The following is a 16,007-nucleotide window of genomic DNA, read 5'->3' as shown; positions in this document are numbered from 1 at the left end:
AGTGTTTTAGAAAATTTAAATCAATATATTGTTTTCTGTGAGTGAGTAAACAAGATGATTTTCACATCATTCAGAAAGAAAAATTCTAGGCTACAAGCTCCAGTTCTCAACTTTTCCGGCAACCAATTTTATGTATGTGTTTTATTGCCTTATTCAAGTGATTTAACATTTTTAGTTTTTCACTAACCATGCATAACATTTTTTTTCTCAAAAATACAATCATGTACATGCATGCATTTCACATATTATTATAGCCCAGTTTGTGCTGATTACAGTGATATTAGACTTTACCCATTTAGATATTTATAAGAAACTGAAAAAAGCACAAATGTCAGGGCATGACAAAACTTCTCAAGGCCCCAAAAATACCCTTAGACTCCAGAGGGTTAAGTCTGTGTGTGACTTTAGCATATTGCCACACACACTATTTAAGGATTATATAAACCCAATTTAAAGCATCTCAGGGTATCAGTGAAAAATGACATTTGTAAATATTCAGTAATAAACTATCACACAATAAAAAGTGCTTTAATTAGAAGATAGATCATCTTCTGAAAGAAACATATGCATTACTCATCTTCTCTTGAAATCTAATAAATCTGATTTCATGATGCATTGCTGCATTAATAACAAGACAATTTGAATAACATAAAAAAAGTTCCAGGTGCGCAACCAAAGGGAACACTAATCACTGTAATGGTGAGTTAACAAAAAAACACACATTTTAGAAAAATCTACTTCAATTTATGAAGTTAGCTCATGTGATATCCTCTCAAATATTTCAGTTTTGTTGAAAATGCAACATTCAAGATGACTTTGGGAAACGAGTGAATGTATCTAGTGAAAGATAACTGTAAACATGGAGGAAATGGGTGAAAAGTCTAAGACTCTTTATTTTTTTTTATTTTCTTCTTCTTCTTCTCTTGTTATATTGCTCATTAGCAACATATTAGTGCACTGCCGCCTCTAACTGGTTTATTAATATCATTGGTTATTTTGTGGCTACTTGAATATTTTAAGTAAGTGTCACTCAAAACACTAAGTCAATTGTTTTATTTGCCTTGAAAGTAGCTGCAACTTAATAAAACCTAGTAAGTTTAACAACTAAGTAAAATAACTAATTAAATCTAAGTATGGTAAACTATTGGATTTGACATTGTTGTGGGATGCAGATTATTATTAGGTTTCTGTCCTTATAGGATCGTGTAGAATATAATGTAATTTACTTTGCTGAAAACAATCAGTTCATGGTTCTGTTCTGGTGCCACTCAGCTCCACAATAATCAGGCCTCCTGTCTGTTCGCATGTGTTTGAGGAGCCTCAGACAGTTCTGGGAAGACAGACACTCACACATATACATGCCGGCAGAGGAAATGGCATTATCCGGCGTGGACTGACATTACCATCTGGCTAACATTGGAGGTCTAGAGTCATGTTTGAGCCAGACGTCTAGAGTGGAGGTCTAGAGCCAGACGTTTGACTTCAGGCAAAGCGTTTGATTCAGATTGCAGTGTATTTATACAGAAATGCACATTTAGTCTAGAAAGGGTCATCTGACTGACCACACTTACTTTTTATGCTGGTCATCAGTAGCTTTCAAACTTTGAAATTGTACTTGTAGCCAATTCTGATGACTATTTCTTCTTTAAAAGTGCTAATTTCAGCTGTGTGTGAGTGTCGTCTGAGACTGAAACTAGTGACTGGCCTTTCAATTAACACTCACAGTAATATAAATAAAAACACAGTATCATGACATATTTATTTAAGTTATGCGATGTTATAAGGGTGTCTGGATTGTTATTTTATTCTAAATACATAAAATTAAACAGCATTTCAATATTTGTAATAATTAAACAAATACAGCTTAATTACAAGTTATATAAATATACATTTTAGAATATATAGATTATACAAATACATATATATTAGAGATATTTACTTCAAGGAATAAAAGTATAAAATGCATTTATTCATAAAAGGAGTAAGAAAACTATTGCAATCTACTAAGATTTATTTTTTTTTATGTTAATGTCTATGTCTGTACATATGACTTCTATTTTAATGCAATTTGTTCCTGTAATGCAGACTTATTTCAGGTTTCTTGCATTTTATCTTTAAGCATTTATTTGAAATGAAAATACCGTTGTTGCATTATAAATATCTTTACTGTCACTTTTTAATGCATCTCTGCTGAATTAAAAAAAAAAAGTATTAATTTCTTTTTAATAAAGCTTACTGAACCCAAACTTGACCCCACATTACTTTAATGTTAAAAATAAACCCTGAAGGCATGGTAACCAAGACAGCTGAGTTCACATCAAGAAGTCATAAAAGTGCATGTGAGTGGTGTTTCTCATGCACTTTATGAGGACTGTCACAGTTAAGGCCTCTGAATGAGAGCTGCGATACATCAGCCTCGGCTCAGATTGGACTCATTTTGTAGTGCCCTGCCTGACCTGATGTAAACTGGAATATGTCTGAATAGTTAAGTTGGTAATAGTCTGCCTAGCTGCTTTTCCGGTGAAGTGCCCTGGAATCGCAGATGTTATCAGACACCAAAGAAAGTTATCTTGCTTTTCCTGGTTAATTCTGAGCAGTTCAGCGGGTTCATTTTCCTGCATTGCCTCCTGTCTCTCCCGCTGAAGTGATAGTGCGCATGTCACAAACTACATCACAGAAAGGTCATTTTATCAGATAAGAGAGCTTGATAAACAGGCTTTAGGGCTCCAATTAAATCAGTCTTAAATTAGATATAAGAGTTTTAAGCAGAAGAATAGTTCATCTTTCAGTTCTCTGCCTATTATTGTGGAGATACAGGCCTGTTATTTATTGGAAGCATTCGTTTTAGTTAATGCTCCTTTGATTCTGACAAAAGTGGATTTTAATTAAGCAGACCTTTTGCATCAGCAGTCAAATTAAACTTTCATGTCTCTTCATTTTTTTGTGCCAACATTTGCCTACATAAACTCCTCAGGCTCTCAGATTTCAGCTTTGGGAAATGCCCAGTGGTTTTAGTAACAAGCGTTTAAAAATGTAACTTATGGTGATGCCAAATGTAGTGTGTGTGTGTGTGTGTGTGTGTAAAATTATTTCATTATATTACGCACAGTAACAATATAAACAAAACATTCAAAACCCTCCCTTCAGTATGGTGCCAGACACAAAATGACTGACTAAAGAAAGAAGAGATAAACATTGAATTATCCCTAAAAACCAAATGATTCATGTCAGTCCTCATACCAGCAGGGCATCATTAAACCTCATTAAAGGATGGAAATGCCTCCTTCATGAAAATTGTGTCCATTACATAAAGAATGAGGCATAAAGAACAATAATATGAATATTTATAATATTAAATAAAAATAATATAATTGATAAAATATAAATAACAAGATGCCATTAAGCATTGATTGTAACATTAAGTCCAGTACATCTCTAAGCAATTACCTTCTACTGACATATTCATAATGTAAACTCTTATAACGGATGCAATCATCCTCAAACTTAAACTGAATGTAGTGTATATGTTGTATGCATTAATGTAAGTAACAAAATCATTAGAAATCATATCCTCCTAATATAATAGCATCAGGATCAGAAGTATTGATATTTCAAGACTGATCTGCCCAGTCCTACTATTTAGAAAGAGTGTCTATAAAAGTCATTTAATGCCGAGCTATTCCTGTCTTTATTAGGCTATTTATCATAAGGCTGTTGTTGTTTATTGCTGCTGTGAACTTCTGTTCTGGATGATGCGTGAATTAATCAGCGCTGCATATTTCCGTCTATGACATTTCTGACGACTTCAGTTCCGTAATGAAAATAAATGCACATCGAAATGGACTCCATTTGTTCAAGAAATGAAGAGTTCAAGAAATCAGATTTTTCTGCACATTTCAGAGTCAACGAAGGACAGTGGCTTTGTGATGAGCTTGAAAATATTTTGTGACTGTTGGTTGGTCGTTTCTTTGCTCTGGATGCTGTGGTTACTCTAGTTCCTCGGCTCTTCGTGATTGAGCTAATGGTACGACTCCGATCTGAATTTGTTGGCGTTTTAGATAAGCTGCTGCCAATTTCATACGTCAGTGAGTGTGGTGAAGTGCAGAAGCACTGATGCCTGGAAAGTCGTCACTACAGCGAGATCGTCTGGACCTGCGAGGCTGTCTGTCACATTTACTGATCACATTGTTGTTACACTTACTGGAAATCCTGCTCCAGATGTTTAGTGTTAGATGAGTCTAGGTGCAAACACAACGTCTCCTAGCTAATATCCAAATATTGTGCGAATTAAAAAGTCATATAAATAATGCAAACAGCATGCATACATTTATTAGGAGATTTATTACTATAAATTAGAGCAAGATCATCTAAGCAGCAGTGCAGATGGCACAACAGAGAAACGTGGTTAGTTTTTAATGGTTTTAACAGTTATGAAATGCTATTTCAAAGGCATATCATTAAAATGCTAGTAATGAAAAGTAGGCTCATATAATGTCACATAAAGCAAATACAATCAGACGATACAAAATAGCAAAATCTGTCATATATACAGTACAGACCAAAAGTTTGGAAACATTACTATTTTTAATGTTTTTGAAAGAAGTTTCTTCTGCTCATCAAGCCTGCATTTATTTGATCAAAAATACAGAAAAAACAGTAATATTGTGAAATATTATTACAACTTAAAATTATAGTTTTCTATTTGAATATACTTTAAAAAAATAATTTATTTCTGTGATGCAAAGCTGAATTTTCAGCATCATTCCTCCATTCTTCAGTGTCACATGTAACATCCAGTCGATCACATGATCATTTAGAAATCATTCTAATATTCTGATTTATTCTGAGTGTTGGAAACAGTTCTGCTGCTTAATATATTTGATGAATAAAAGGTTAAAAAGACCTGCATTTATTCAAAATAAAAATTAAAATTCTAATAATATATATTCTAATAATATATTTTCTTTACTATCACTTTTTATCAATTTAACACATCCTTGCTGAATAAAAGTATTGATTTTATTAAAAAAGAAGAAAGATAAAAACAATTACTGACCCCGAATTACTGACCAGTAGTGTTTATTGTTATTACAAAATATTTATATTTTAAAAACATAGCTTCTTTTTTTCTTTTTTTACTTTTTATTCATCAAAGTATCCTAAAAAAGTATCACATGTTCTGAAAAAATATTAAGCAGCTGAACTGTTTCCAACTTTGATAATGAATCATCATATTAGAATGATTTCTAAAGGATCATGTGATAATGATCCTAAAAATTCAGCTTTGCATCACAGAAATAAATTATAATTTAAAGTATGATACATTTAAAAACAATTATTTTACATTGTTATAATATTTCACAATATTACAGTTTTTTCTGTATTTTTGATCAAATAAATGCAGGCTTGATGAGCAGAAGAAACTTCTTTCAAAAACATAAAAAATAGTCATGTTTCCAAACTTTTGGCCTGTACTGTGTATATATATACATAATGTGTGTGTGTGTGTGTGTGTGTGTGTATGCGTGTGTGTGTGTGTGTGTGTGTGTGTGTGTGTGTGTGATCCAAAGCTCATGTTCATGTAAGTTAATGATCTCTGCCTCTAATATCCAGAATGGATGAACCAGCATGATCAAGACATTATTTCTGGAGTCTGTCGGGAAGTATTGTAAGTTTGCTCTAGATGGTGTTAATTTGACAGATGTCTCAGGCTGTGCAGGGCTGACATGCATTTATAAAGTGGCAATGTGGCAGCAATTTTGGGTTCTGCTTCATTGAAAACATGTTGCATGTTTCCTTTCTAAATCCCGGAACATCATTGAGGTTTTGATAGGTTTTCTTACCCTTTTCCAGGTGAATTTCATGCCCAATTTCTCTGCAGGAATTGCCTTTAGTTTGCTTGTTTATGAACAGAGATTGTAATGATTTTTATTTTTTTGACCTGGAAGAAAAGGAGGTTCATGGCTGGTGCGGATACAGAGAAAGGAAAAGTAATTTAATCATGTGAGAAACGTACTGTACTGTAGGTCCATCTACATGCTCAAATGTATGTGTATTTTTCTTTGGGTGCCATAAAAAGTGCTATAAAGATTGAGGGGAAAATAAACATATTTAACATTTGTGAAAAGGCCAGCAATAACTCAAAATCAAATTCAAATCAAGTGCATATATCAGAGGAGCTCTTAATATTCTTAGTTTTAGAGGTTTTTGCCAACCAAATGTGTCAGCACCGTATGATTTATATAAAGATATTTCCATATTACTTGAATGTTCATCTAACAGCTTGTAGAGAGATGAAAATGAGATTGTGACAGTGTCATTGAAATGGTTTCTTTTGTCCCTTCAGGTATTCAGTTCTACACAATGGAAAGCACAGTGAACAGGAGAAACTGTCGATACAGAACGACACAGAGTCCCAGGAGTCATGTTTCTGACACAGGCCAGGCTCTAATGAGGAGCATGACTGGAAGAGGATATTTCTCAGCGCCCTGCCTGCAGCTCAGACCCGACCAGAGCCTTTCAGGAGTCGAGGACAGGGAGCTGGACTGAACTGTTTGCTCAAAGAGCTGCTGAACAATGAGGGAAAGAACAATGTTGCCAAAGGTATCTGGTCTGTATTTTAGGATACGAATTTCGATTGCAAAGGAGTGTTGGTAAGGGTTTTCCCAATGTGTTTGTTTCCTTTTTGGTTCTCCTGGGAATACGACTTCCAAACCAAAAACATGTCTTTCAAGCTTTATCCAGAGTGGCTTCTATTAGCTCTACAGGGAGGATAACACTTCCTGAAATATACGGCACGAAGGCTGAATAGCTAAGATGACTCTCTATTAAAGAAAATATTTTTTTTTTATATAAATGAAAAAGTAAATTCACAAATTCACACCACAGTATTAAAAAGTAGAGCTGGGAGCATTGCTGAGCGATTTCTCAAATTTTTTATTCTTTTTATTTTATTTTATTTTTTATTATTATTATTATTGTTTCATCAATGAATTCTAAAATCAACAGTTATAATATAGCATTGTCACATGAATTTAAAGTGTTAAAGACAACAGGCCTTTCCTTGTTTCCAAGACTATTCCAGAATCTATTTGCACATTTATTTAAGTGCAACACAAGTAATGTTGCAGAATATTTCTATTAAAACAGCCTAAATAACAAATTTATAGAAGCCTGCTTCTGCCACTGGATTAAAAAAAAAAAAAGGTAATTGTGAATTTTTTGTTCACAATACTGACTTTTTTCTCAGAATTGTGTGATTGAAACTGATTGAAAAAAAAACGGAGAATTGCGAAATTTTAACTCACAACTTTATCTCTCACAGTTCTGACATTATAACACGCAAATGCAAGTTATTAAGTCAATATTGTGATATATAAACTTGCAATTGAAAGAAAATATCAGTCTTTTTGACTTTATAACTCGCAATCACAGTTCTCAGAAAAAAAGCCAGAATTGTGAGATACAAACTTGCAATTTATCTACTCGCAGTTTTTATCACGTAATTTGTCAGAATTGTGAGTTCATATCTTACATTTCTGATTTCATTACTTAGAAATGCAGGAATTTAAATTCTAACTTTATAACACGCAGTTGCAACATTATATCGTATAGTATTTATAATTATATACATAGTAACTCTGACGTTTTAACTCGCAATTACAAGTTTATATCTCACAAAAAGTCAGAATTTTTAATATAAAAAACTCAATATTTTTCAGATAAAATGACGCAAATGTTTTACTTTTTTTTTTAATTAAGTGGCTGAAACAGACTTCTATAAAACAAAAATGCCCCAAAATTGTTCAAAATGATTTTATAAAAACATTGTTTTTTAAACTTTTTAGATTTAAATGATTCATCCTCATGCAACAGATTTTGACAGAAAATTAACTTTTGTTTTCTACCCATGAAATCTATCTTGACGAAAACACAATATGTCAATTTTCTTATTGTGAACTGGTATCTCATTTATGTTGTATAAGACTTCTGAAGCTCTTTGGGGAATGAGATGTACCGCTCACAGACTAGTTGATGTGGCTTGGCTCCTTGTAAACCTCTCTGAATATGACAGATGTCTCAGATTCACGGGTGAGCGTTCTCAGTCAGGTCAGATCTGTGCTTCACATTCATCACTAAATGCAACCATTTCCACGACAGTTTCCACTGCGAGGATCTCCTCTGACGTGATGCCTGCTGACTGAGGATGTGTCAGGCCACTCCAAACAAAAGCTTTGCTGACAGCAACCAGGGCCAGTTCTCCAGATGCTGTGTCTTAAAATGTTTTAGCTTTAGTAAAGATGACCATCGGTTACCGCATGACTGAAATGACCTGAAGTTGTTCTTGTGTAAGTTCTTAAAGGGACAGTTCATCCAATGATGACAATTTACTTTTGTTATTTATTCACCCTCATGTTATTAACAACTTAAGGTATTATTACATTTACTGTCATGCAGTGAATTTTTACAGGCGAAATCCAGTCATTTCAATAGGAATCCACACAATTGAGAATTTCACATAAAGGTTTCCCACACAGATTTTGCAACAGGTTTTAAGTTGTTCAAGCAAATTTGCCACATTGACAAATAGAAATCTGCTTTAAACATTTCTACACTGTTGAAAATAGACAGTCAAGATTTTTGCCTGCAAAATTTAACCCAAATTTATTATTTTAAAGTGAGGAAATACTGCATGAAACACATTTTTGTAAAAGATATGTTTTGCTATTACTCGTGTATAATAGTGAGGTAGTACATGCTTAACCTAAACACTTAGTTTTTTGTCTTTTATGACTAGTCCCATAATGTTTTGGAATGTTCATGAAAGCACTAGAATATCACAGAAAATTCCAGAATGTTACAGAAACTTCTAAAATGTTCCCATCCTTGCAAAAGCTAAATATCTTAAAGAAAAAAAATGCAAAATTACTACAAAAGCTTATCTGTACTAAACCAATGCTTCATAAACATAAACTGACCTATATTTACCAAAATACTGATGCTACATGAAAATAAATAATTATTAGCACCACAGAATTACAGAAGAACCATAAAAATAAAATAAAATCAGTGAAACAAATTTTTGTTACATTGCAATTTTCTCCTTTCATTTTCCATAGAGGAAATGTAGTACAGGTTTGGAGTGACATGAGGGTGAGTAAATAAAGACAGAATTTGTATTTTTGGGTGAATTACCCCTTTACGAATATGTCACACGAGATATTGAGAAAACAAATCTCATGGAAAAGCCATGCAGATGAGTTTTTGTTCCTTGACATTTCTAACTAAAACCTCCCAAAGCAGTGATGTGCCATACTGAAGCTCGCTTCCAGAGCTGAGGACCCCAATAAACACGCTCCTCAGAGAGCCTGGATATAGCAGAACTGACCCAGAACAATCTCCATCCCTCATCCCAGCACTTACCAGTCTGCTGAAGCGTGCCTCTGCCTAAAATGAATTACCTTCGGGAACAGCAATTGTTTGCATTGATCTTAGAGATGTAAATATTCTAAAATAACTACGTTTTATTCGTCAGCCATTGGAAAAACTTTGGTTTGGTCTTAATTGCTATTTTGCAGGGACGTACTGAAGGCGATACACGTACGCCATTGAGAATAAAACACGTACAGCTCAGCACTGTCCTCGTGCATTAGTTTCCTGATTTGAAAATGAAAACCTCTCCTGCAAATAAAGCACTTGTCGCACTTTTACAATACGAAGATTATAGCATCCCACAAATCGTTCAGTATTCTGGTCACGAATATGTTATCGCAGACCAAACCAATGTCATATGAGGAATATGAAAGTTTGATTTTCGTGATCAGTTTTGATATTCTGCTGTGGTGACATGATGAAGGAACAAGACAGTAAGATTCGATCAAGCAATGGCTTTATTTGTTCCAATGCGATCAGAGCTAGCTACATTACCTAGCTCCATGCCCACTTCAGCTTCTTAACCCATCTTCTCATGATTTATCAACCGATATTTAATTTCTAAAGGTAGAGCTTAGTTTGATTTTATTGTACATAGGAATATATTTTTATGCAAATGATTTGAAAGTGGTCCGTGTGTTCCTTTAAATGGTTTAGTCGAACACGTTTCTTCTTCCAGTCTGGTGTACCAGCGAACGCTAGCTATGAATCTAGTGTGTCACTGGAAGCAATGTCCAGATAAGATGTGTATGCCAGGCTACTTGTTTTTTTTTTTATAATCAAACATGTACATGGCCGTGCCTTCACAGCTATCTTAAAGATGTACAGAGCATTGTGAAACTGTGCAAGTTCATGCTGGTAGTTTTTACAAATGTTTCCTTTTAAAAGGTTATAATGTACAATCAAAGGGGCTTTGATGAGTTATAATGTCCAAACTTTTTCATTTGTACACTTTCAATTATGTAGCACCTTTTAATTCTGCGGTACTTTGCCATTATTTAACAGTGAGTGGTTTTGTCGGTCGAACAACTTGCACAGTTTCCCATCTGTGTTCTTTGGATGTCAATATGTTGTTTAAAGATGGAGATTTTGCAACGGTTGAAGCTTAGCAACCGTGAGCAGAAAACAGGCAATGCATGCTGTTTTAAACGCCGAAGGATTTGGGGAAATGCTGGTATTCCGTGGCCATGACAGAACCAAAAGCACTCCTTCATGAGCCCTGAGTTGATGCTTTGAAAAGATTTGCATTAGAAATAACTCTCCCCGAACGTTCATGGACCTTCAGGGTAGTCATCACCATCAGGATTTCATGTGAAATGATTCCCGACCCCGCAAACCTCACATATGAAGCGTGATCGAACACTTCCAGGCCCTGAAGGCAGAAGGTCTAAGCATGAATGTGTTGTAAATCTCCCAAAAAGTTGTAGAACTTTTGTAAACTCAGTATTTATTTTGATGGATAACGATTGATATTTTCATGTAAGGCTTCTCTTTCAGGGAGCTATGTGTATTACTTTTTCTGTTGCTATGTGACAGCTCTAAAAAATAATAATTAAAGACTATGAGATGTTATTAATCTTTATGTGTTTTGTGTTTTATCAAAATATCTTGCCAGATTTGCACACCAACACACATACGGTCGATCAAAATGAATCTTAGTATATTATTTAAAGACGATATAGACAGATCATCACGAAGCAGAATCTTATTTTGGATACATTTGTGAGATCTGACAGTAATTATGAGTGAAACTGTTCGCCACATGGCCCTTTCTTCTTTTGCAGATGTTGACAGATATGATCCACTCGTAGGGGAAACAACTTGTTTTCCACATGTGCACAGTAGACTAAATAAAAATTTGTACACTGGAATTTTTTATATGATGCTGACTAGAAACAGCTGTTAAAGCAATACTTTTGTTCTTTAAAGACAATAGCCATGTTTTAAGAATATTATGCTGTATACCAAACACAATATAATGCCTACATTTAAAACATTGTAAGTGAAGCAGTATTATGCAATGATAACAAACATTTGACATACATGTACAGTATTATATATATATTTGTGCATGTGTTTATAAAATTTGTTTTTAAATGAATTATCATTCATTTTATATTAATTACATTGATCAATTAATAATTTAACACTTAGAGATTAATACTTTTATTCAGCACAGACACCTTTAATTGATCAAAAGTGTCGGTGAAAACATTTAGATTAAATATTTAAAAAATATAAAATAATAAAAAAAATAATAAAAAAAATGAAATGCTCTTCTTGTTTGAACTTTCTTTTCATCAAAGAAACCTGAAAAAAAACTGTATCATGGTTTCCACAAAAAAAAAAAAAAAAAAAAAAATGAAACAGCACAGGTTTTTTTTTTTTTTTTACATTGATAATTATTAATTATAAGAAAATCTGCAAATTGCTGAAGGATCATGTGATACTGAAGACTGAAGAAATGATGCTGCAAATTCAGCTTTGATCACAGGAACAAATTACATTGTGAAATATATTCTAATAGAAAGCAATTAAATTGCAAAATACAATTAATATGAGCAGCCTTAGTGATCTTTTTGACAACTACAAGTACTTTTTATTTTATTTATTTATTCATTTTTTTAGCTTGAAGCATGTTCATGCTAAATTCCATGCTATTCTGTTGTATTATAGTGAAACAAAAGTATCATAAGGTAATATGATATTCCAAACATTTTAACTCATTTTCACATTTATGCATCTACATCCTTTCATTGTTTTGTAGATGGCTCTCTAATATCCTCACTCTTTCTGTCCATCCTTTATATCCTACTGTACCAGATCTTTACATTCACCCCATATGTACCTTTTCTCTTGTTGAGAGAATCAAGCCCAGCATTTAATTATTCATCAATGTGAAAAACAGCAGACTGGCAGTGATCCCAGCAGTAATGAGGTTCAGAGCGTGCAGATCCTCGCTCACCTTCGCCGGTGCCACAGCTTATTTCCCTTTACCAATTTGATGGACCATAAACTGCTTTAAAAGCTCTCCCGGTAACCTCCTGAGTCACATTCTCTGAACTTTCACCTTGACATTATGCCGTTTATTCACGAGAGCGAGTCAATGTTTCCAAGTCGGTGTGCTGTCAGATTTAAATAGATGGAAAGCGTTTCTTTCTGAATTGTAGAACGGGCCGTTTTTCTCAGACTTTGACAGATACAGTGACGCAATCGAGTCGCAATCTCGAGCATGGTCTTAAAAACTTCACTCGGACCATTATCACTATTTTAGCTTCGCGGTTGATCGCAGGAGGCATTATCTGTAGGCCTGAGGAATGTCTTTTCCCCTGATTGCATTTTGGAGTGACTTGCTGAGTTAAGTGCTCCCTCGTCAGCCCTGGAGAACAGACTTTGGATTTTTTTAGGTAAAATTCTCAAAATGCTTCATTTACACATCTCAAATGTCAAGTGTGATAATAGTGAGCTCTCGCTTAATCAAAGTCTGAGTGGGGGAACCGGTCAACCGACGGGAAAACGAACTCGAACACACATGCTAGAGACTCCGTGTGAAGCTCTCTCCGTTTGCTTTGCAGCTCTTTAAATTTTAATGCTACTTACTGCGATGAGGTTATTTTTCTTATTTCCCCCGTCTTAATGTGCTTGTGGGACCTCTGCTCATTCGTGTTGGCCTTTTTGCATATTTAAGCTTTCATGTCTCTCGCGGGATGCTAATAATGAGTCTAACCTTTAAATGTGGGGAGAAATAAGAAATAAGCCAAAGTCTTGTTGACTAGTCCAAGTCCAAGTTGAAAAAGTCAGGTAGATGGAAGTCTGGAGAAATCCAGTAATGAGATGATTTACGAGGACTTGTCAGGCTGTCAGCCTCGTCTTCGACCAAGCTCAGGCCGTTTGCCCTTCTGTATGGACTCATATCGAGTCGAATGGACTTAAATGACTTGAGTATTGTTTGAGGTATTGTCAGTGCTTTTCTGAATAAATGTGGTATTTTTCCAGGAAGAGTAACTCCGCAGCATGGCACGCAGGCAGTGGAAACTGAATAGGCTGTTGTTATCCTCTCGAAGGTTTATAACATTGACCTGAGCTTGAAAAGCTTTCAGAGTCTGACACGCAGCAGTTTTTCTTCATATCTCGCTTTTGTCTTTTTATGAGGCTGCTGTTTGATACATCAAGTAGTGCTTTTCTAAGGCCACATCTGTCACTGGAAAGACATCAGTTCATGCAGCAACTGTGGAGAGAACTGGTCACAAACAAGTGAACATCTTTAATGTGTGTGTGAGCAGCTGTAGAGAGAATGAATGGAGAGTGTAAAAGTCAAAAGGCCCACATTTATCTCACAATATTTCTGAAATGTGGTATGTAATCTGTGAGCTCTTCCTGGGAAGTGGCTTTTGAAGATTTTCTCACGCTGATTTCCTAATGCACAGTATTTATTTATTTAATTGATTTTACCATAGTGAGAATCAAGCGGCTTACAGTGCACGAGTCCTGAAGGCTGCTGGGTAATACACATCGAAGCAGGATGAAATCAAACATTCAAGACCAGACGGAACAAATCTAGGAATTTAAGGATCGCTCACAGAGAAGCCCATATTGTGGACTACTGTTCTGGCAGTATCTATGGGAATATACTGGAAAATATAATGCATTTCCATACTGTATAGTAAATGTGTGTCACGTTTGGTTGTGTTTCTCTCTATTTCTGACTTGTTTAGGTCTTTATACGCCCTGTTCTGTTCAGTCGTGGTTGCTTTTTTGTGTTCCCATTGTGTGTGCTACTGCGGTTCTCCTGTGTGCATCCCTTGTGGATTTATAATGAAAATATTATTTTTGGATAATACCATTGTGTGCTTTAAATGGAACAACACATTAGAGAAAAAGTGGCCACAATGTGAGTATTTCTTTCCTTTCTCCCCATGGACCGGGCACTGTTCAGCTCAGCCTGGATCAGAAGGACTTCACTGGATGACCATACGAGGGACTTCTTAGATTGGCTTGCCTTACACTTTCCTGACCACTCGCTTGCTTTGTGTTTTTAACCACACCAGCCTCAGCGCACCATCTAATGCTCGATTTATTCATTTCTCCTTCATGAGTTAATGCATGGGTTTACATGTTTTTTTTTTTTTTTTTTTTTTTGTGTTTACTGAAAACCAATATTAAATTTTAGGATTTTGACAGGTGGGCGTCTTGGTAATATGGCGTGTGAAATCTTACACTCTTCCACAAATACAGTATATATTACAATATTTTCCTTAAATACATAAATTGCATGTGTTCCCATATAAATATTGCATATGTTTAAGCACACAAACTACCTCATTTTATCTCATTATACAATATTTATGTGTATGTAGTAAGTCTATTTAATCTTGATGTACAAATAAAACTACTTTCAGTTTCTAAATATGAAAAGTGACAATTCCTTCTGTATTATTCACTATATTGTAATGTAAGACAAATTATTCACTATATTTTCAATATGCAATCAATTTAATATATAAGGAAATGTGTTATTTGCATAAAGGTTGCCACTTCCTTTTAGGGAGGAATATAAAAGCCGTTTTACAATAGATATATTGTGAAATTACATATCATTGCAATTATAACTTCTGCTTAAAACTGTATGCCATTTCAAAAACCGTATACGAACTTATGCATAAAAATGTCCTAAATATATTCATATAATCTGTATATTTATACATTTATATTATTGTATTGCAAATATAATTATAGCTGACATATTTTTGTTATTTTTTATACTAGTATTGTAATAATTTGTTTGTTCGTTCACTCATTTATTCATACTATGAAATGGCCTTTCTCTAGAATGCTCTTTCTTTTTACTCAGTTCTTAGTTGAGAGTTTGTCAGTATAAATAGGCAGTTTAAAGTTGACAGTCGTTGAAATGGAAACGTGGGATGAACTCCATATATAATGGAGATGATCTAGCTATGTGAATATTCATTTAAACATGCAATCAAATCAACATGCACAAAATGAATACATAAAGGAGGCGGATAGATGAGGTATGTCCCAATTTATAGAGGCGAGATGAAGGATGGGCTTTTTAACCCTCTTCACCTGATTTTCTCCACAAAGGTCCTGATGAGAAGCACTCTTTGCATGTCAAATTAATCTTACCTTCAGATGTTTTTGTAGCCTTTATTAGTGTACAGCCTGGTGAGCAAACTTTACACTGAATTCATATTGTTTCATGAGCTTGAAACACTTCTGCTTCAGTGAACGCTTATATATTCCTTCAGTATGATTTTAAATCATCCCAGGATGCACCTCATGAACAAGTGTGAGAGAGCTGTTTATTTTGACCAATGGAAAAAAATGTTCTCAATAACTAACCGAGCCGACCGGAGTAACTTGAACCTGACTGCTGCAGTATAGTGTTATTCTGCCCTCTGCTGGTGACTTCACGAGATGATGACTTACAGTTCAATAAAAGACCATTCAAGCTATATGACTGATTATTACGTTAAGACATCGTTTCAAAAAAAGCAAAATGCACGTTGTTATTGTTTACCAGTTAACCAACATAACCATTTAGCAGTTTATTTTTT

General features: G+C 34.5%; 1 protein-coding gene across 1 annotated transcript in view; it reads left to right on the top strand.

The window, feature by feature from the left end:
* Positions 1–7,183, top strand: part of LOC113101102 (5-hydroxytryptamine receptor 4-like) — an 87,926-nt gene extending 80,743 nt beyond the window's left edge. The window contains exon 7 of the mRNA XM_026265577.1: positions 6,347–7,183. Coding sequence (XP_026121362.1) covers positions 6,347–6,434 — 88 coding nt within the window. The 3' untranslated portion in view covers positions 6,435–7,183. The remainder of the gene's footprint in view (positions 1–6,346) is intronic.
* The last annotated feature ends 8,824 nt before the right edge of the window (positions 7,184–16,007 follow it).

This window comes from Carassius auratus, unplaced genomic scaffold (genome assembly GCF_003368295.1).
Source record: "Carassius auratus strain Wakin unplaced genomic scaffold, ASM336829v1 scaf_tig00217515, whole genome shotgun sequence".
Classification (NCBI taxonomy): domain Eukaryota; kingdom Metazoa; phylum Chordata; class Actinopteri; order Cypriniformes; family Cyprinidae; genus Carassius; species Carassius auratus.
This window is presented reverse-complemented; position numbering and strand designations above follow the sequence as displayed.